Consider the following 21840-nt stretch of genomic DNA (forward strand, 5'->3'; position numbering starts at 1 on the left):
CTCATGTGGTTTCAGCAAACAATCCTTTGGGAAGTGTTCTACACAACACCCTAGACAATATCTTTCAATTGGTGGAAATTGTGGTACTGTTGTATTGGATCGAGCTGCTTGCCTTGAGCGATGTGGACAATCACGAGCCCAATGGGGTTCTCCGCACTCATAACAGGGGCCCATTAGTTTGGCTTCTACTTTCCTTTGGTGCCATTGACCTGAGGGGCCTGGAGTCCTAGGTTAGTAGCCGCCTAGCAACATCAAAGAATTTTGTTCCCCTGGTTGAGCCTCCAGCGCTTAGCTTTGATATGCGGGACTTTCAAAGAGATTTTCCTTGGATGAATATGATGCATATTCCTCCTCCACATAGCCTGGGTTTACCAAGTCTCTACACATATTTGAATTGTCGTAGTCAACAACCCTCACAGGAGCAGTCCCAGGAGTAGGAGGTTGAGCTCCAAGAACAGGTCGTGCTTGCTCTTGTGCCATCGGTGGCTTACGTTCAAAATTAGTATACTGTTGAAGCATTTGCGGAGTCACTCCACCCCTTTGCTGCTCACGCTCCTGTCTCATTCTTGCAATGCGAGTACATTCCTGTGTGGTGTGGGTAAAGTTCCAAGCACAGGCTTGGCACCACTTCTTTGTGGGTTGGTTTGTGACTAGAGGAGAAAAGGTATTACATTCTTCGGTTTTATGGTTACTGCCACATGCTCCACAAAGATGAGGACCTGTAGGTAGTACACTCCTCATTCGCTGCTGCTGCTATTGTTGCGATAGGTCTGTCCCAATCTCCTTAGTACTAGGTTAGCTATCTGGTCTGGATTTACTAGCGCACTAGACCCTGAACTTTGGTCATCACCCCACTGATCTCTAGGTTTCACCTCAGGGCCAGTACCATCTTGGAATTTGAAGTTATCTGTGAAATCCATAGCATCATGGCAACACTCATTGAAATTTGTTTGCTTCTTTGCATAGACATGTGTATGTAGTGTTGAATTTTTGAGTCCTTTTAAGAAGAGAGAAATTAATCGACTCTGGGTTGGCTTCTCATCTTCTGGGCAACGATTAATGTACTGCTTCATTCTATTTACACAATCTCTAACACTCTCAGTCTCGCCTTGCTTGAAAGAGTAGATGTTTGCTACCGTGTCATGTTGAATCCCCATCAAGGAAAAAGCAGCAATGAACCTCTCTTCCAGAACTCGTAAAGAAGATTTGTCTGAAGCCTCTAGTGCCTGAAACCAAGCAAGGGCCTTTCCCTCAAGAGTGAGCCCAAATCCTTCAATTTGAGTATGCTTGTCAGCCACTTTGCTCAGCTCGAACTACTTGCCTAAATGCTGCTACATGGTCATATGGATCTCCCGACCCTTCGTACTTCTTTACCAGTTTCTGAAGAGTTGATGGCCTTACTTGTCTTGAATACTCATCATAGGGCCTACGGCCTCTCACTCTCAGTGGGAATTGTTCCTCTCTTTGGTAAGATGGTCCATCCCAAATTGGTGTGGGTCCCCTATTACCTGCCTCACCAACCCCCTCCAAAGATCTTGTTACCCGCATTTCAAGAGGTGCATTTATGGGAGGCCGAGTTGGCTCCCCTACCCTCCGATTGTCATAGTGAGAGAAACGTTGTTGTGGTGTGATCTGTGGTCTCACTTTTGCTGTAGGATAATATCTTGGTGCTAGAGTTGGGCTACTTGCAGTGGTCCACTTTGATGTTGAGGGTCCCTCTCTAATGAACTCTCATAGGGGAGGAGCAACAGTTTCTCCAAGAAAGGCTGTCTCTCCTGGTTTAGCTGTATTTGTTGAGAACACTTCCATGAATAATGGTTGTCCTTTCCACGTGAGCTCCCGAATCTCCTTCCAATCTAAGGTTTGGTATTCATTGGCCCATTTATCAACGATTCGGTTCATGTGTCCTGCAAGCTTCTCGACTACCACCACAAGTGCTAGAGGAAGATCTAGCTCTGGCAATCTAGTTGTGGCATAATATCCCTCTAAAGAGTCCTTATAGACCTCTTGAAGTGGGTCATCCTGTAAGACCTTTGTCACTGGAATTTGTCGTACAAACTCCCATTGGTTCTCAGCCCCCTGATCCATTTTGCTCTTGCCTTTCCTATCCCTTTCCAAATTTAGATCTACAAGAAGTAAATCATCTATGGATGGCTTTGAGGACTGGGCATTGGATGGTCCAAGCATGTCCGGCTCAATGAGCCAATCATCTCTAGACTCCCTTGCTCTGGAAAGCTTTGATAAGTCTAAGAACTCGCTTTTAGAGAGCTCCCCTAATTTGTCTACATTCTCTGGATGATAGGTGACTTCGTAGCGAACACCATCTCCACCCATGTACATGTTACCCTGGTCATTGACTAGAGGTGCTCTATCAAGTTCTGAGAAAATGTCTGCGATCTTAACAAGATACCGTTGTTGTGGATCCCTAAAGATCTCAGCTCCTTGAGCATTCGTGTAGACATATTGGAGTCTCACATTGAGTGTTAACCCCATAGTGTCGGCTTCAAATGGATTAAAAGATCTTGTGGGTGTTCTATTTGGGGCTAAGGGATGACTATTTGACGGCCCTAGATTGTCCATGGACAATGAGCTAGTTGTTCTGGAAAGGGTATCAGATTGGGATTCGGAAAAGATTTCAGCAATATCTGCCAAATTTCCTACTGATTAGGTCCCACTTTCTTGCGTAGGTACTCTAGAAGGTGCCCTAGGCCCTATGGCAATGTCTATGTGACGTCCCGATCGCCGCAAGTGCATAAGGTCAATTTTTTTTTGTTGTTTTTCTTTTTTTTGTTTTGTTTTTGTTTTTGTTTTTTTTGAAACAACTATATATATATATATATATATATATATATATATATATATATATATATATATGTATGTATGTATGTATATATTTTTTTTCTTCCTAACCCCTAAATGCAACTAAAATAAATATGTGTGTAACTATCTATCCTTTTTTTTAATTTTTGATTTTTTTAGTTTTTTTAAATTACACAAAAATATGAATTACGCTAAAAAAATTACTAATTATGCACAAAATTACAAAAATTTTAAAACAATGCAAGTTACTCTAATTATGCAAAAAAAATATAGAAATTTTAGAATAAAAAATTACAAAATATGCAAAGAATATGGATTCCTAAAAAACCACATAATTTACAGAATTTTTCTATATCTATTTCTTTTCTTTTCTTTTCTTTTCTTCTCTTTTCTTCTCTTTTTTTTTATTTTTTATTTTTTTTTCTTATATATATATATATATTTTATTTCTTACTAATTACACAAAAATACTAATTATGCACAAAATTACAAAAATTTAAAACAATGCAAGTTACTCTAATTATGCAAAAAATTACAGAAATTTTAAAATAAAAAAATTACAGAATATGCAAAGAATATGGATTCTTTAAAAAAAACATAATTTACAGAATTTTTTCTATTTCTATTTCTTTTCTTTTCTTTTCTTTTCTTTTTTTTCCTTTTTTTTAAAAATTTATTATTTTATGGTTTTTTTCTTTTTTTTATTTTTTTTAATTTTGTTTTTTTCAAAAAAATGCAACAACATAAAAATCGCCAACAAAAAAATAACAAATTAACAAATTAACAAATTAAAAAAGAAGAAAAATTACTAACCTCTTTTTTTCTTCTTCCTTATCGTTATCTCCTCCGGATTGTGCGCTCGGCTTCACTCGCCTTCACGTGCTTTGCCTTATCCTCAGCTTCTACAGCCACCTTCCAACTCGCCTCCTTCAGATGCAGCCTTCAACACCTTCTCCGCTCTGTGTGAGTGCCCGTCTAAGCGATGCCGCCTTCGTTTGCTTCAGCCTCGCCTGCAGCAGCAGTCGCCTCCACTGCAACTCAACTGCCTTCTACGGCCCTTCTGTTTCGCCTCCTTGCCAGCCACCTTTTTCGGCCAGCTGGCTCACGCCTCTCTGGCCTTCGCTTCCTCTGCCCGGCGTTCCACAGTTGCCCGACCTTCTTTTTTGCTGACGCTGCTGCAACGCCGGCGACGTCAGCTTCGCCTGCTTCTTCTCCACTTCTCCGCCTCACAGCTACTCGTCGCCGGCCCCTTCACCTGAGTCGCCGGCCTTGCCCTACGCCACCGCCTTCACAACCAGCAGAGCCGACAGCCACACGGCTCGCCTTCTTTGCCCACTTAGCAGCCTTAGCTGCAGGTGACGATGACTTCGAACCAGCCCTTAGCTCTGCAGGCGCTTCACCACCTTGCCGCCAGCACCACTTCTTTGTCTACACCTCGCTTAGCCCTTCGCACGCTCGGCCAACCTTCGACGGCCTCCGTCTTTTCCACGCGGCCGCCCTGCAGCCTTCGTTTTTTTTTTTTGCTTTTGGCCTTCAGCGGCCACCTAACCGGTACCGCCTTGCCTTCACTCTCGGCTTCCCATTCGCCGTCCGCTTCACCACCTCACAGCTGAAGCTCGCCGCCTTCCTCCTTGCGGCCCTTCACACCTTTCCCACACGACTAGTCTCCACGCCAGCCAACTTCACGCGGCCGACCTTCACCGCCTTCGAACCAGTCAGCCACCAACAGCCACCGCCTTTTGTGTGTTTTTTTTAAAATATAACAAAAATAAAAAATAAAATTTGCAACCTCTCTCCTCCTCTTTTTTTCCTTTCTCCCTTCTCTTTCCCTCTCTTCTCTCTTCCTTAAGCGGGCTTCACGCTTGGGAGCCTATGGAGCTTGCATAAGCTATGGAAGAGCTTAGCAACGCACCTCTTTTATTTTTAATTTTTTACTAATTACATGTTAGCGAAAAGCATGAAAGCATGAAATGATAAAAAACAATGAAGGTAAGCATAATGAACGGTACTTGAAAAAGAATAAAAGCAATAAAACATAAAAAAACAATGCGGGAGAAACCTTAACCGCTCAATGGGTTTTTCTTATCCTAACCTTATCCACTCACACCGGGATCGCACACCCGCACTTAACCTAATCACTCAATGGTTTTGCAACCAAAAGAGGAAATAGTGGTGGTTTCCACACACTCTCAACCGGATTTGAGTCTTCTCCCCGGCAGCGGCGCCAATGGAGAGACGCAAAACTCTCTCACTTGTAGCAAGAGTAGTATGATCCACATGTAGCTCAATCTAATGGGATTTGCATCCCTTTCGGAGCTAGGGATTCAACCCGTACCGGTGCACAAAAGCTTATCCATTTGATGAAGAGAATGCTTATAGCTACCATCACATGACACTAGACTAAGCATACACACAAGCTCAACTTGCCCTCATTCTTACACACCCATATACAAGCAAGAGGAACACAATCACCATGCACACAAGCAAGGAGAAAGACCTCACTCTACTCCTATCTTCCTACAAGCATGCACACACTCAAGCATCAAGCTTCCATGAAAGCTTCAAATCATTCCACATACTCAAAAATGAAATACTAAAAGCATGCATAAGAGTAAAATGATTAGAGAAGAGGATGAGAAAAGACTCATGACATTGCTATTGATTCAATGAAGAGATTTATCTCATACAAAGATGTAGATGGGGTGAGAGAAGAGTCTTCACCTCTATGGAGAAGAGGGAGAGTAGCTCTCTCAAAGGAGCTCTTGCATGAACTTAGCCCAAAGTGTCCCTAAGCTCTCAAATGAGCCACCTTTTATACAAAAACTCTAAAACTCCCAAAAGTTCTCATGTGGGATTATTGTCAAGCCCACTCCCACACTCATCTACAACTTGGAACTCTTTACAAGAGCCCTAAGCATCTTTTTGTTGCATCCTTGCATTGATCTCCACTCGTCACGCAACACTACCCCCTGGCGAGATACAACTAGGTCTTGCCTAGTAGTCGTATCCTCGTGTCTCTACGTGGGCGAGGTGTTGATGACTAGAAAATTCTTTCAAAGTCTTAGTAGACTATCTTAAGGATTTCCCTTTTTAGATTGGGGACCTTACATTCTTCTGCTAGCACTAGCCACTCACACAACTCCTACCAACTAATTATTCCAATTACTTTCAACTCTAAGGTTCTAACACAATTTCATCAACTCTAACTCACACAAATGATGTAATGCCAACCACCCTTATCTACTACCCTCTGAAAAAAAGCAGGGGGGAAGAGAGCTTGAGCTCTTGCAAGCACACACACACACTCACAAAACCCTAATAGAGAACACACAAGGTGAGAGGCTGAAAATCTTCTTCTTCTTTTACTCAACACTCAACACACCATATACAAGAATAAGAGTACACACAATATGAAAGATACTCAACCAAATACATACACGGGTTCTCTATAGTGTGAACCCGACTAAATGAGCTGGCGCTATAACTATGCCAGTCTCTAGAATGGCTGTCACACAGCCTGTCATCCCACTGGCCGCATATCACCCAAGATCTCACCAACCATGCTAGTGGTGTAAGTGTGGGGCCATCAGTGGCCACCGCCTCACTAGACGAGCTCGATATCTCAACACTCCTCCTCGAGCTCAACTCCATCTCATGTACACCAAGCGAAGCCCTGAATGTGCGGAGCTTCTCTGTACCCAACGCTTTGGTGAAGATGTCAGCTACCTGATCCTCTGTGCTGACATAAACAAGGTCAAGGTCTCCTACCAAGACCTTCTCTCTAACGAAGTGGTAGTGGACCTCTATATGCTTCGTACGAGCATGAAAGACTGGGTTCCTGGCCAACTGTATACTGCTAATGTTGTCACAAAAAATGACAACTTGTCTATCGACTGATAGACCCAAATCTACAAGTAGCTTTCTCAACCAAGCTACCTCACATGCTGCCATAGCAGCTCCTCTGTACTCGGCCTCTGTACTCGATAGAGCAACCGTAGGCTGCTTCTTGCTGCTCCAAGTCACAGCAGCACTCCCCAAAGAAAACATGAACCCACTGGTAGATCTTCTATCTGAGATACTACCAGCCCAATCAGCATCTGTGTACCCATGTACACATATCTCTGTCCCAGTCTCATAGAATAGTCCACAATGCAAAGTAGACCTCACATACCTCAGTATGCGTCTCACTGCATCCAAGTGCGGTTTCTGTGGAACCTGCATAAACTGACTCACCAACCCAACAGCATAGCTCAAATCTGGTTTGGTGATGGTTATATAGATCAAGCTTTCTACTATGCGCCTATACATAGTAGGGTTCTCCAGAATCTCTCCAGAATCTGCACTCAACTTGACATTCTGATCCAATGGCACAGAAATAGGCTTACAGCCTCTCATACCATACTTGGACAACATGTCCAAGCCATACTGTCTCTGCAGTAATCCAATACCATGTGCTGACCTAATCACCTCAATGCCCAAGAAATATCTGAGCTCCCCCAGATCCTTCATCTCAAACTTCTGTCTAAGCAAGATCTTTACATCAAAGATCTCTACATCATAATCCCCCGTAATGATCAAGTCATCTACATAGATGACAACAAGCACAACTCCTCTATCACCATGTCTCACATACAGCGAGAAATCTGCATTGGCTACATGAAAGCCAATAGTGACAAGATATTCAGAAATCTTGTCAGACCATGCTCTTGGTGCTTGTTTTAAGCCATACAAGGCTTTCTTCAACCTGCAAACATGCTCGGGGTGACTCACATCCTCATAACCAGGTGGCTGCAACATATACACCTCTTCTTGCAAATCCCCATGCAAGAATGCATTCGTTACATCCATCTGATGTAAAGACCATTGCTTTGACGCAGCCACTGCTATCACAACTCTCACCGTTGCCATCTTGGCAACTGGGCTGAAAGTTTCCTCATAATCAATGCCATATGTCTGCGCATATCCTTTGGCTACCAATCTAGCCTTGTACCTGTTTATGCTTCCATCATTGTTATGTTTAACTTTGTACACCCACTTGCATCCAATGGCTTTCTTGCCTTCAGGCAATTGCACTAAATCCCAAGTTTCATTTCCATATAGTGCATCCATCTCCTCATCCATGGCTTTCTCCCAATACACATTTCCAATAGCCTCATCAATGCATGTGGGCTCAACAACCTGCACAACCTTTGCCATATATGCATAGTGATGTGCCACATAACCATCATATGTAAATCTCTGCACAGGGTTCTTCACTCTCCCTGATCTTCACAGCTTTTCATTCATGGCTTCCATAGCCTTCTTTACACCAAGTGTTCTCATAGCTGGGATCCCAAGCTCCTCATCAAGGCTCATATCTGAGCCACTAGACTCTCCATCAACATGAGAATGCCCTGCAGAAATGTCAGGCATACCAAGGGGCTCAACCACTTTCTCTTTTCCTTTACGTGATTGCAACCACACTTCCACTCACATCAGCCCCAACAGCTTCTTTTTCAGCAGCATACCAGCTGCTCATCTCATCAAAGACAACATCCCTGCTTACCCTCAACTCACGTGTAGCAGGGTTATAACACCTGTATCCCGTTTGCTCAAGGGAGTATCCAATAAACACACATTTTTTAGCTTTTGGATCCAGCTTAGTTCTCAGCTCATCTGGCACATGCACATATGCAATGCATCCAAAGACTTTCAGATGAGACAAATCTGGTTTTCTGCTAGTAAACTTTTCCTCTGGAGTTACATCATGTATGGCTGCAGTTGGAGTCCTGTTCATGATGTATACTGCTGTAGAAATAGCCTCAGCCCAATAGCAATGCGGCATATTCTTCTCTTCCATCAATGCTCGCGCAATCTCAGCAATGTGCCTGTTTTTCCGCTCAGCAACTCCATTTTGCTGCAGAGTGTATCTGCATGTAAACTGTCTCCGAATACCATTCTTCTTCAAAAATTCAGAGAACTCATTGGAGAAGTACTCTCCCCCTCCATCTGACCTTAGGCACTTTACATATTTCCCTGTTTGCTTTTCAACCAAAACTCTGAAATTCTGAAAGTGAGTGAACACCTCACTCTTCTCCTTCATGAAATATACCCACACTTTCCTTATGTGGTCATCAATGAAAGTCACATAATACCTGCAGCCTCCCATACATATGGTCTTCGTAGGACCCCATACATCTGAATGCACAACATCTAGTGCATTTCTGCTCACATATCTGTTACGTGGAAACACATGCTTTGTTTGCTTCCCAAATTGGCATGCTTCACATATTTTCTACATACCTTCCACTTTAAATTTTGGCAGTCCTGTCACAATTCCTTTTGTTTGCATAGACTTCAATCTCTGCACATTTACATGTCCAATCCTTTTATGCCAAATGTCTGTGTCTGCAACAATCCCTGAACCATTTGCAAACATTGCAGCACTCATCTCAGGCATGTCTACATCCAACGTAAACATTCTGCCCACTCTGTTGCCTTTTGCAACCAACCTGCACTTGTCTTTAAAATCTTCAACATAACATCCATCAGTGTTAAACCGAACCTGCAAACCCTGCTCAATCATCTGGCCAACTGAAACCAGATTCTTTGTTATGTTCGGTACATGAAGTACATCTGCAAGGTACTTCACTTTGCCATCCTGCATAGACAATGGCACATCTCCAACGTGGGCAATTGGATGAGCAGTGTCATCCCCTGTTTCCACAAAACCTGGTCTTTCCGGGTTTTTCATCTCCTTGAACCACTCCCCATGACTCGTCATGTGGTTCGAAGCGCCTGAATCCATATACCATATATTATCTTTTTGTGCTGCATCAACATTTTCAGACATGGCATTCACAACATGCTGCATAACAAACAACCTTTCATTATCCTCATTATTTCTGCTTGAGGATGCATAGTTGTTTTGCTGCACTTTCCCATTTTGCATGTCAGCCTGCTTCTTATAACATTCTGACTGCACATGTTCAGGCTTACCACAATAATAGCATTCACGTGCATCATTATATTGCCTTTGCCAATTTCCACGGCCTCTTTGACTCCCCCTGCCTCTGAATTTGCCTCTTCCACCTGCGTGTTGTTGTTGTTGTTGATTCTGGGACTGTTGTTGTTGCTGCTGCTGCTGGCCATAATTCTGATTACCTGTTCGGCCACCTCCTTGACCGTGTCCACGGCCTCCTCTACCTCGTCCTCTTCCTGAACTCGTGTAGAAGGCCTGTTGCTCTGAACTGTTTTTGCTTTGTGAAGACTGTTGGTCTTCACCCAAGTTCTTCTCTTCGATAATCAGCATAGACACCAAATCTGTAAAGTTGGGAATGTTTTCCCGAGTCTGAATGGACGTCTTGAACGCCTTGTATTGTGGCCCGAGACCACGTAGATAGACCTCCACCTTATCATCATCATCTACTGACACACCAATAGATGCAAGGGATTCCACAATGCCCTTTATCTTCAACGCATAGTCATTCACAGACATGCTCTTTTTCTCCACAGTATGAAGTTCATTCTTCAACTGTATCTTACGTGCCTTGGTATTTGTTTCATAAAGCTTTACCAAGGTGTCCCACGCCTCCTTGGGGGACTTGGCATCCTGAATGTGCCCAATCATGGTGTCGTGTATACTAATAGAGAGCCAATACATGACTTTCCTGGCTCCTTGGTTCCAGTCTTTAAACTCTTTCACATCTGCAGCAGTCGGATTTATATCCGGTATCTCCGGTGCCTCTTCATGCTCACCTTCTATGTAGTCCCAATAGCCTTTTCCCATCAGGAAATTCGTCAACCTGAACCTCCAAGCATGGAAGTTATTCTTATCCAGCTTCTCAGCCACAATCTGTGTTATGCCATCATTAGACATCTTGCCAAACACACAATTTTACCAGAAACTGCACTCTGGTTTTTCCTGCACAACTGCTGTATTTTCTGCAGCGGTACTGTAGTACTCTCAAATGTCACAACCAGTGACTTCAATGTGCATACATACACCCAATGGCAACTGTAGACCTCTTTGCAGCACCCACAGTGTCTACACAGTCAATCTGTCTTCCTGCAGTTCTTAAAACAGAGTTCTACAGAGTTTTGATGACTTACTCGCAGTGCTCGAAATCGCCTGCTTTCTGAAAAACGAAGGTCCAGACGCGCCCGAAACGCGTTTTCGGCCCAGAAAATGACGTCCGATAGGACAGCATAGTTGCCCTATAGCTTTACTCCCGCGAAGAAAGCTCCTCAATCGGAGATTGTTGCCGGTGCCTCCCGTAGAGCTCCCGACAAGGGTGTAGTCACCAACACAAATAGGGAAGAGTAGTTGAAGCTCTTACTCTCGTACCGCTTTCTGTGATTCTCTTGCTTGCAGCTCAGTCCTTAACACGAACTAGGCTCTGATACCATGAAAAAAAGCAGGGGGGAAGAGAGCTTGAGCTCTTGCAAGCACACACACACACTCACAAAACCCTAATAGAGAACACACAAGGTGAGAGGCTGAAAATCTTCTTCTTCTTTTACTCAACACTCAACACACCATATACAAGAATAAGAGTACACACAATATGAAAGATACTCAACCAAATACATACACGGGTTCTCTATAGTGTGAACCCGACTAAATGAGCTGGCGCTATAACTATGCCAGTCTCTAGAATGGCTGTCACACAGCCTGCCATCCCACTGGCCGCATATCACCCAAGATCTCACCAACCATGCCAGTGGTGTTAAGTGTGAGGCCTATCCCCCAGGCGGGTCATCAGTGGCCACCGCCTCACTAGACGAGCTCGATATCTCAACACCCTCTCAATACGATGACTGGGTGAATAGAAGGAAAATGATGGTGATCGCCAACCTCCTCCCTCCCCTCGTCATCGAACACACCTCATCGACAATCACTCTCAAAGTTGATGCCATAAACAAATCCAGTCCACCTCTCGCTCTCTCCATGTCCTTGTCCTTGTACCCTCGGTTGCCAATAAGAGAGTAATTTTTTTGATAAAGAAGCTATTATAGAGTTTGACCTTTCTTTTTTTCAACCCTCATTATTTGGTCCCAAGGAATCTTTTCGTCTCGAGTGGGCAGTAGCACGTGTGAAACAGGCCTTTTGGAACGTATAATAGTAAATGGAGGGACCAGAGTTAGGTCTGCTCTTCTGGTAAAAAGGAGATTCAGTAGCGGGCAAGTCCTGGGCGGACAACTGCAGCCGTCGTTGGAGGGTTTAGGGTTTAGAGCTTGCAAGGGCACGAAGGTATGGTTCAGGCCGCTACCCTGTGTTCTCCTTTTGGCCAGAGACAGGCCTCTGGGCGCAAGCGGGGAGAGATTTTCTTCTGAAAACGTGGGTCCCCTGTTCGTGTGTGTGTTTGTGTTTTTCAGTGAGAAGTAGAGATGGTGAGCAGGATGACGAGGATGGGGGGCCTGCTACGCCAGAGTTCCTCCAGGCCGCAGGGCCAAGGTCTGGCTGCAATCTTCACTACAGTCCGTGGCATCGTCTCCTCCAAGCTCTTTATTGGAGGTAAGGGCTCCAACGACTAGTTGGCCACTTGTGTTTCCTCACACAGATTTAAAAAATTAAGCTCAAAGGGAACTCCCTCTCTTTTGCGTCCTCGGTGCCCTCTGTGACAGACTTTTTGCATTCGCGCTGGCTTGGCGACGTTGTAGTGAATGGGGGCCGGCTCACCCATTCCTGCCTGTCCCCTCCCCCTCACTGATAAAAATAAGCCTTATTTTCAGTCAGAAATTGAGCTTCAACATGTTTGTATCACGATAATTTTCAAGAATTTTTTATTTTGCCCCTCTGCACTCAAGATAGTTGTTGTAGCAGCCCATGAAAATCTAATGCACGGTATAGTTTTGTAGCTGCCAATGTCCATCAATCTTAACCCAATGTCTCCCTTCTTGGGGATCAACCTACGGAAACCATGGAGTCTGTTTGAATGTTTGACCCATGGCATTGATGGTTGAGTAATTTCACGATCACTCTCATGAAAGTTTTGTATTTCTAATTGCTTTTATATGTGGATGCCTGACTAGTTGAATCTTTGGTGTGATGCAAATGCAGGCCTTTCATTCAATACTCAAGAAGATTCCTTGAGACAAGCATTCTCACCGCATGGTGATATAGAAGACGGTTGGTGCATGTTCTGGGATTCTGTCATAATCAATCCAAGCTGCATTGCTTCCTGCCCACAACAAACTTCTCACTATTTGTGTCATTCTTTTGTAATAGTGAGAATAATTACCGATCGTGAAACTGGAAGATCTAGAGGGTTTGGATTTGTTACATTTGGTTCCGAAGCTGATGCAGAAGCTGCTCTTCAAGGAATGGATGGGAAGGTTTGTTGTTGTTGGTTGTATCATACTTCTTTTTCGGCTGGTTGTCTTTGTTTGCGAGTTGAAAATATGTGCTTCTGAATGTGCAGGTTCTCGATGGGCGAGCCATCAGAGTTGACTATGCATCCAGCACAAATGGTCCCAGGGGAGGCGGAGGAGGAGGTTTTGGAGGTGGTGGGGGTTTTGGTGGTGGTGGGGGTTTTGGAGGTGGTGGTGGGGGTTTTGGAGGAGGCAGTGGTGGCGGCTTTCGAGGTGGTGGTGGTGGCAGCTTTGGAGGTGGTGGCGGAGGCTTTGGAGGTGATGACAATGACTTGGGAAGTGGTGGTTTTGGAGGTCGGGGCCCTGGGGGCTCAGATTTTGACAGCAATGATAGGTTTTAAATCTGCTGATTGGGTACTCGACTGGGTTCTTTGATTGCTAATGGTTTCTCCACCTGCGTGTCCTTCTAGTAAAGACACATACCTTTTTGAAGAGATGTTTCGATCTGTTTTTAGCATATGAACGAAAGGGGAGGCCTTGGAAGATTTGATGCAGATGAGCCCTCTTTGCTTTGCTTTGCTTTACGTTTGTATTGACTTTCTGTTTGTAAAGGAAGGTTAAAGACAGCGTCATACCATGTAAATGCATATGCTCACTACAGTTAACTTTCTGCCAGAGATCCGAATGAAGAAAATACAGTGCTCTTTAACAGTTGTATGCAATGGTGATGTGTATAGGCACGTAGTTTAGAGAAATGAATTTTGTTCTGTAAATGTTGATATATATAGCTGTCTGTTAGGTTTGTAAGGGTCTTTACGGACAGATCCCCCCCTGTCAATCAGACAAGCAAGCATTGGAGTGGAGATTTTGTCCACAAGGGTGAAAGGGGTTTAACTTCAAACTCTTCTGCTGCCAAAGTGTTGGGGTCGGTGTTATCTTCTTGCGTGTATGGATGGCATTGGACTCACTGCCCAAGGTAATGGTACTGGTTGCTAGAACTATCTGTTCAGTCTTGATAGTACCGAGATGAGAATGTCATCAGGGGTAGTTATGTATGCTCACGAGGTAACGAGATGAAGTTTAAGGGTTTTTGCCAATGGTTTCTGTGTCCTGCTGGTCCATTCTCGCAAACTCATGGTGAGTGTGTTTTGAAGATGGTTGGGGACCAATGCAATGTCTTAGCATTTCTGCCACACAATCTTTAGCAATTCTCAAAGCTCTCTGTAAGCTAACTTCTGTCCATCACTTCATTTTGATTGATGGCAAAACACTCAGTGATCTATTCCCCTCGTTTGCATTGATAAACAGGTGGTTTGGGAATAGACTTGAGTGTTTTGCCATTGCATTTCTTTGAGCTCTCCAAATTAATTGCAACGGTTCATTACTTTGTATTCATGAAAACGAGTGACGGCTTCTTGGAGAGTAGCAAATTATTGCTCTTTCACTTCCTTGCAGATGATATATTGTTTATGTTCTTTTGATAGTGGAATCTTTATGGGTGCTTGTATGAAAGTGGTTTGTGGCTGTACTTGAGCTTTGTTTCCCAACTGCCATCGACCTAGTTTGGAAGTCGGTACTTGTGCAATAGAATGCAAGCTTTTGTCAAGTATTGTTCCAGGTTATGATTGTTGCAGACAGGGGTCTCCACCAGAAGGGTAAACATTCACATCGCAAGTGAGATCCGTGCTACTTCGAATAAAACCTAGCTATAATTTTGGAGGCACTGGGTCTTGCACACAAGTCAGTCAAGCAAAGGCATGCAAGTTTGCATGTCTTGCAGATGTGACACTCATCAATTTTTTGGAAGAAGTGTAAATATTATCTCAAGAACCGAGGATGCAGGATTTTTTATTAGCAGTGTACTACATGAAGCGATGTTCTGAAAGCAAGAGAAAAGGCAAGAGTTATAGGTTGGATCCGTAGACATTGTAAAAGCTAAGCTCTTATATGGATAAAGCTAGGAGGAGCTTCGATGTAGAACAGTCCCAAGGTTTTTTAGGAGAGTTTGTTTTAAGACTCTAATTGAAGAAACTGTCTCGTGCACTTTTCTTGTACTTATACTGTAAAGGCAAAAAAGATCTGTCATGTGCATTTATCTTATATTTAGATACTGTAAAGCTGTGCTCCAAAAAAAACTGTGTATTTGTACAGGCCAGAGATAAGGAAAACTGGTTCAGATATTAAGCAGTCCTTAATTTAAGGAAAAATTTTCGTATGTTTTAGTTGTAAAAGTGGCGTATAGTAGAGATTCTGGAAACGGAAACCGGACCTTATTTTCATTAGTTGAAAAATATCTTTTTTTTTTTCGAGTACTGCTTCAAATACCTCTGCTCGGGGAAAAAAACTAAAAAAACTAAGATACTCTCTTGTTGACACGTGGAAGGCCCTTCTTGACGTTTTGAACATGTCATGGAAAGGTTGGTAACTCATCCTAATGCAACACCCTTGGAAAAATGAGAGATGGGTATCGATGATAAACTCACAAAAGAAAACGAGAGATGGGCATCATTGAAACACCTTTCAAACTAAATTTCTTAGGTTTCATGTTCAAAGGGTTTGATACTGAAGGAGGCTTCACCTTTTCTTACTGAAAGTGACTAGAAGAGGGATAGGATTGGGGCAATTTTGGAGCAGAACTGAACATGTTTTAAACCACTCCCTTCAAGCCATGAAAATACAGATCCCGGGATGTTGCACCTCATACCGCATTGAAGGTGCATTCTTTCATCTCTTGGCTGCAGTGCTGCAACAATGACCGCTGGATTTGAATGCACATCTCCTTGCAATTGCCTCAAACGAAATGCTCAATGTGCAGCAATTCCGTTCATTGTTATGACTAGTGTCCAATTTGATCTATGAATAACCTGCCTAGAGCAAAAATAAGCCTTGCCATAGGAGGGATGTTGGCTAGAGTGGACATGCCAGAAGTATTGTTGGATGGTGGATCAAGAGGATACAACATGCAAAAAACTCAGGTTGAGTAGATGGGATCTTGCTCCATTCGCCGTAAAAATGGTGGACCAAATACGAGTTCAGCCACTTGGATTAATCCGTGAGCTCACACTGGAAGTCTCTAGATTCACTTTCCATATTACAGAAGTCGTGCTTTGCATGGAGGATATAAAAGGTGCCTACCTGATGTTATTGGGGGCACACCATGGCTCAACAAGCAGAGATTAAACAAGATTGGGGTGCAGATACGATAACTATCCGGTGAGGAAAGAAGCAAGTTAGGATTTCCGTAGAGCTAGTTGACAAAAAGTGGAGAATCCTTCTCGGTCGAAAGTAATTGAGGGAGTAAGCATGCTGGAAGGATTAGAGCTCGATGAAGAGGAGGAATATCTCTAGCAGAGTGCAAATTTGATCAGCTTGTTTGACATTGATGTGGTCTAGATAATGCAGAGATACCGACCAACCCTTTAGCACAAGCATGAAATCACCACAGATCAAGCCGATCCTTTGAGTGAAGGGTAATTTTTTGATGAGGCTGAAGATTTTTATGAAGGGTAATTTTTTGATGAGGCTGAAGATTTTTATGAAGCCTTAGCCGATGATAGCAGTACCCCGAGTTTGCAACAAATCATTGCCACAGAGAAAGCCTTTGAAAGAGACCTGAAGCAATGCAAATATGTTAAGAGAAGATGAACTGATGGAGATGAATCTGGGAACAAATGCTGATCCGAAGATGGTCAGAGTCAGTGCCAAGCTAGACACTTCATTTTGGGAAGAAGTTCGGGTGTTGCTCACGTCCTTCAAGGATGTTTTTGCATGGAGCGACACCAAACTGAAAAGGATTGACCCCCAATTCTATCAGCATCAGATCAATCTGGGGGAAGATGTAGTCCACATCTAGCAACAAAGATATCGGATGAATCCCAACTATGCCAAAAGGGTCAAGGAGGAACTGGATAAACTGCTACACATTGGATTCATATATACAGGTAACATGGTCGTCCTCGATCATGATTGTTCCCAAGAGGAATTAGAAGCTTAGGGTCTGTGTGGATTATAGGAACTTGAATGCTGCTACAATCTCAGACACCTTCCCTTTGCCGTTCACAGAATCCTTGCTAGATGCAATAGCCGGTATTGAGATGTACTCATTCTTAGATGGCTACAATCAAGTCCAAATGGCACCGGAAGATCGGGAGAAGACAACCTTCATCACTGAAATGGGGAGCCTTTGCATCCAATGTCATGACCTTCGGGCTCAAGAATGCTCCCGCCACATTTCAGCGGATGGTTCATGAGATTTTTGCTAAATTTTTGACCAGCTTTATGTGGGTGTTCATCGATGATTTCAGTGTCTTTGGGAAATCATCCCAACATCTGATGCACTTGCAGTTGTGCTTGGCCAAATGTCGAGTTTCCACATTGAGCTTGAATCCCGCTAAATGTGCCTTTGCCATCCAAAGTGGTATGCTCCTTGGCCACATAGTATCTTAAGAAGACATTGCAGAGTAGGCCTGGCCAAGGTGGAGGTGATTCGGAAAGCTCCGATCTCGACAAGTGTTAAGGAACTGAGAAGGTTCTTAGGGCAAGTCAGATGAATGGCACAGTCGAATGCTCCTCCATCTAGCGCATGCAGCAGTTCCCCTAAACCACCAAATGGCACATGTAAAAATGCCATTGAACAGCAGTTGAGGCAAGTCAACCTCGAATGGACGGAGGAATGCGACATTGCATTCTAGCGACTCAAGCTGATGCTGTCTGAAGCACCTGTAGTTTAAGCACCTAATTGGGAATTGCCATTCCACGTCTTTGTGGATGCCTTGGATGTGGAAATAGAAAGTGTCCTGATGTAGGAGGCCGAAAAAATGGTTCTGGCCTGTCTACTACACCAACAGCCATAGATTATCAGATTCCGAGCGAAATTACTCCACCACTCATAGGGAAGTGCTTGGCATGATCTACTTAGTCAACAAGTTTCGCCACTTTGTTGGGCAACAAGTTCACCTTCCACGTGGATCATTCCACCTTGCTTTATCTTGTTGATAAGTTGAGCTTGGCAGGCAAGATGGTTAGGTGGATGCAATCCTTCAAGAATTCGAGTTCATCATTGTGGATACCCTAGGAGCAAGCCATACAGTGGCGGATTACCTATCCCGTCTAGAGTCTGTTGAAGCCCCAATCGGAGTAGCAGATGATCTGTCTTATGCGGTGCTATTCACAACAAAAGTAGTCATCCCAATTCCCTGGACTCGGTATGATGAAATGTTGGCGTTTGTGGCTATGTCTGATAGAGGATAACCTTTCTCGAGAAGAGAAAGCGGATAGCTCTCCGAAGCCGGTCTTTCCAAGTAATAGTCGGCGAGCTATATAAGCAGGGCATATATCAGATCCTCCGGAGGTGCATTCCACCTCATCATGAACAAGAAGCTGTCCTCAGAGAAGCCCATCAAGGAATCAGCGGCGGCGGCGGTCACTTCGTAGGAGAAGTAACCAGAAGGAAGATCCTCCAAGTCGGTCTCTGGTGGCCGACCGTAATCAGTGATGGCTACAAATGGGCCAAACAGTGTGATGTGTGCCACCGCCTTGGCCAGTCGACTGACAGAGACTGAATGCCTCCCAATCCGATCCTTCCCCTTGGAACCATTCCAAAAATGGGGCTTGGATTTTGTGGGTCCTTTCAAACCGCCAGCCCGATTCACTGGTAACAAGTATATCTTGGTGGCAATCGACTATAGTACCAAATGGGTGGAAACCAGAGCCCTCTGGGTGGCAATCGACTATAGTACCAAATGGGTGGAAACCAGAGCCCTCTGGGATAACATGGCCAAGTCCACCACAAAATTCCTTCATGAGATGATCATTGGCCGGTTTGGCTACCCGATCGAGCTGATTAGTGACTAGGGAAAACACTTTGTGAATGATGTCATATGGCCACTTAGCACCTCATCATCCATAAGAGATCCACAGTCTATTATCCAGGCCAACAGTTAGGTAGAGTCCACCAACAAAATACTATAGCGCATCCTCAAGAAGAGAATCGCACTGATTGGGATGATAAGCTTTACTCAGCGCTATGGGCATTCTGCACAGCTTATAAGGTCTCCACAAGGATGACTCCATTCAAACTGAAGCTGTTGTGCCCATGGAGTTCTTAGTGCGCCGAGTCTTCGGATAACCATAGCCAAGAAGCTAATCCCCGAGGAATCCCTGTAGCATCGTCTAGATCAACTCCTTGAACTGTGATCGATTCAAGAGCTTCTTCGTCACTACAGTGATCCAGAAGCGGAGGAAGAAATGGGTTGACCGGCATTCCAAGGTTCGGTTGTTCAAGAAGAAAACCCGGTTCTCTTGTTCCTGTCATGGATGGGTCCACATATGGGGATGCTACAGCTAAGGTGGACTGAATCCTTTTGGATCGTGGAAAGATTCTACAATAGAACATTCCTCCTCGAGACGCTCATAGGCAATCGCTTCCAGAAGTCGGTGAACGGCTATCGCCTACAATCGTACAACGGGTCGATGCCACCTAATCTGTTCATGTATGAGGTGGTGCCACTAATCCAGTACGTCACATTAATACGGGCACACTTCCAAGAACAATCATCGTACATTTGCTTGGGAAGTCAAACGATTTGATACCCCTTCATCATGGTTATTCGATGGCTGCATGGCAATCATGCATGCTACAACGCATGGTAACTATTTTTAGAATATCGTGCACTGCCGTTGTTAATTTTTTTGTATTTATCTGTTTGCATGTAGTCTCTCTTCTCGCATGAAGCAACAACCCTGTACCTATTCTCATCTCTTTGCAAGCTTTCGCCTTGCCTGCAACTCTCGTCTCTCTCGTCGCGTAACATCTGCTTTCCTTGAAGCCATGGTGACCTTTGAACCATTCAACAACATCATCACCGAGCACGTTGATGTGCAACAGTGGCTAGGCATTGCCCGCCTGGCAGATTTCCTCACCATGTTGTGGCACACGATACTTGTGCGTCCCGGAGCAAAAGACCTCATAAGGAAGTTGCCGAGCAGACACCACCATCAGCCTGCACGACATTAAGACCACGCTCACAGAAGAGTTGGTGGCTGAGTGCCTGAAGTTCTCCTTGGTCGGCTTCATAGACGTTGTGCCCCCCGGCCAAACATGACTACATGGTGAGGCACTTCGGCGATCGTGTCAGTGGCGAGCACAAGCTGGGCAACCAGAAGAACGCCATCACCATCTTGTGCTACAGGATGTTCCTAGAAACTCTCTGGTTGTAGAACAAGACGCAACACATCTCGGCCATGGGTTGGGTCCATAAGGCTAAGAAAGGAGAAGACATCATTTGGGCCACCCTCTGCTTCTCCAAGCTTTAGAAAGAAGCCACTCGCTTCCAGAAAAGCAACACACACACCAAGATGGGCCAGTTGCTCACCATCATATTCCCTTCGGTGGACAGGCCAGTGCTAAACCTGCCCCCAGTCGTCGCCAAAGTACCACGCCCGCCCTCGCCTCTGGAAGTGCAAAACACTCTAGTAACCCAGCCGGAGGTCCTGCATGTGCTACTCTCTATCGAGTCAGTCATCTTGGAGCACACAATTAGCCTCAACACAGAGATGGGACGCTTCCGATCCTCGGTCCTGGCATCCGTAGAGTGGAGTTGGCCTCTCAGCTCTCCGAAGAAGTAGCGTGCTCTATTGGAGTTGCCCTCTACCACGCTGGTCGAGAGATCCCCACTCGCACCAGTCACCCCGGCCTAGTCTCGGGGGTGGGGTCTCTAGCTCCCCAGGACCCTCCATCCAACAGCCGCTCATCAACATCCCCATGGCCAGACAATACGCCGAGTACCCGGTACATTGTTTCCAACGTGAAGATCCATTTGGTAACCGCCAAGTCGAGGCCTCGGCGCTCCGCCCGTTGTAAAGAATTTGTGGGACACCATATAGCCTCTATAGATCTTTATGCCACATTACCGCCACTTTATCAATACTTACAAAGCTGGAAAATAAAGGATTACTGACACATAGTTGAAGAACAAGAAACTTTGGGTATCAGTAATATATAGATTATAACATCAAATTGAAGTACGGCCTTCACTCGTATTAAATATGAATCTCAATAACTGAGTTATTATTACAAACATAGACATTCAAAATATGTATTAAATATGATTCTCAATAACTGAGTTATTACAAACATGGACATTCAAAATATTGCTTTCTCCTCACATAATTCAATGTGGTAGACTTCATCCAGAAGATGAGACTCCACCTCAGTGATTAGGCTAGAGTATCTGGGACTTGTAAAAGAAGAAACCATTCGTATTCAGTTCTGAAAAAAAAAAATATGGAAGCAGGAAACCCAACACATTCAACTTCAGTGATCTCTGTACCCAATACTAAGGAAAGAATCATGGTGTGATCACAACACTTCTCGGATAAATAATGTGGCACAACATTTCTGATAGATTAGTTGGTTTGTCGCTTCAAAGAACTTGTAGGGCTAGGAAATATGTGCCAAAAAAAATGGCCAGCAGCACCAGAATAAGAATCACCAATTGCTTCCCAAATCAAGCTTTAATCTCTGATTGCAGGACTTCTTATGGTGAGACGGCTCCACCCAAAGGCTAATTAACCAAATAACAAAGTTATCAAAAGAGCCCAGAAATGGTTATCACTCCGTGTAAAAAATGGCTTTCACAAGGTGAAGTGGGTCAAGTTTCCCGTATATGCAGTAAATCTACTTTACACAAACCAAGTAGCCAAAAGAAAAAAACAAAAGTGGCCGCT

The 21840-nt window shown here is 44.2% G+C and overlaps 1 protein-coding gene across 1 annotated transcript; it reads left to right on the forward strand.

Moving 5' to 3' along the window:
- The first annotated feature begins 11906 nt into the window (after positions 1-11906).
- LOC147616823 (glycine-rich RNA-binding protein 4, mitochondrial-like) lies at positions 11907-13822 on the forward strand. Its single transcript, XM_086777879.1, has 5 exons — positions 11907-12052; positions 12178-12316; positions 12863-12931; positions 13031-13137; positions 13224-13822. Exons 2-5 carry the CDS (start codon positions 12190-12192, stop codon positions 13512-13514), a joined length of 594 nt encoding a protein of 197 aa, XP_086634005.1. The 5' UTR covers positions 11907-12052; positions 12178-12189; the 3' UTR covers positions 13515-13822.
- The last annotated feature ends 8018 nt before the right edge of the window (positions 13823-21840 follow it).

Source organism: Cibotium barometz, chromosome 38 (genome assembly GCF_041138505.1).
Source record: "Cibotium barometz isolate CiBa-2024 chromosome 38, ASM4113850v1, whole genome shotgun sequence".
Lineage (NCBI taxonomy): Eukaryota > Viridiplantae > Streptophyta > Polypodiopsida > Cyatheales > Cibotiaceae > Cibotium > Cibotium barometz.

Bases quoted from the DNA above. Each gene is read 5' to 3' on its own strand.
- LOC147616823 (XM_086777879.1), top strand. From the start codon at position 12,190: ATGGTGAGCAGGATGACGAGGATGGGGGGCCTGCTACGCCAGAGTTCC. The intron at 12,932-13,030 runs GTTGGTGCATGT...CTTTTGTAATAG, and splicing joins GCATGGTGATATAGAAGACG to TGAGAATAATTACCGATCGT. The intron at 13,138-13,223 runs GTTTGTTGTTGT...CTGAATGTGCAG, and splicing joins TTCAAGGAATGGATGGGAAG to GTTCTCGATGGGCGAGCCAT.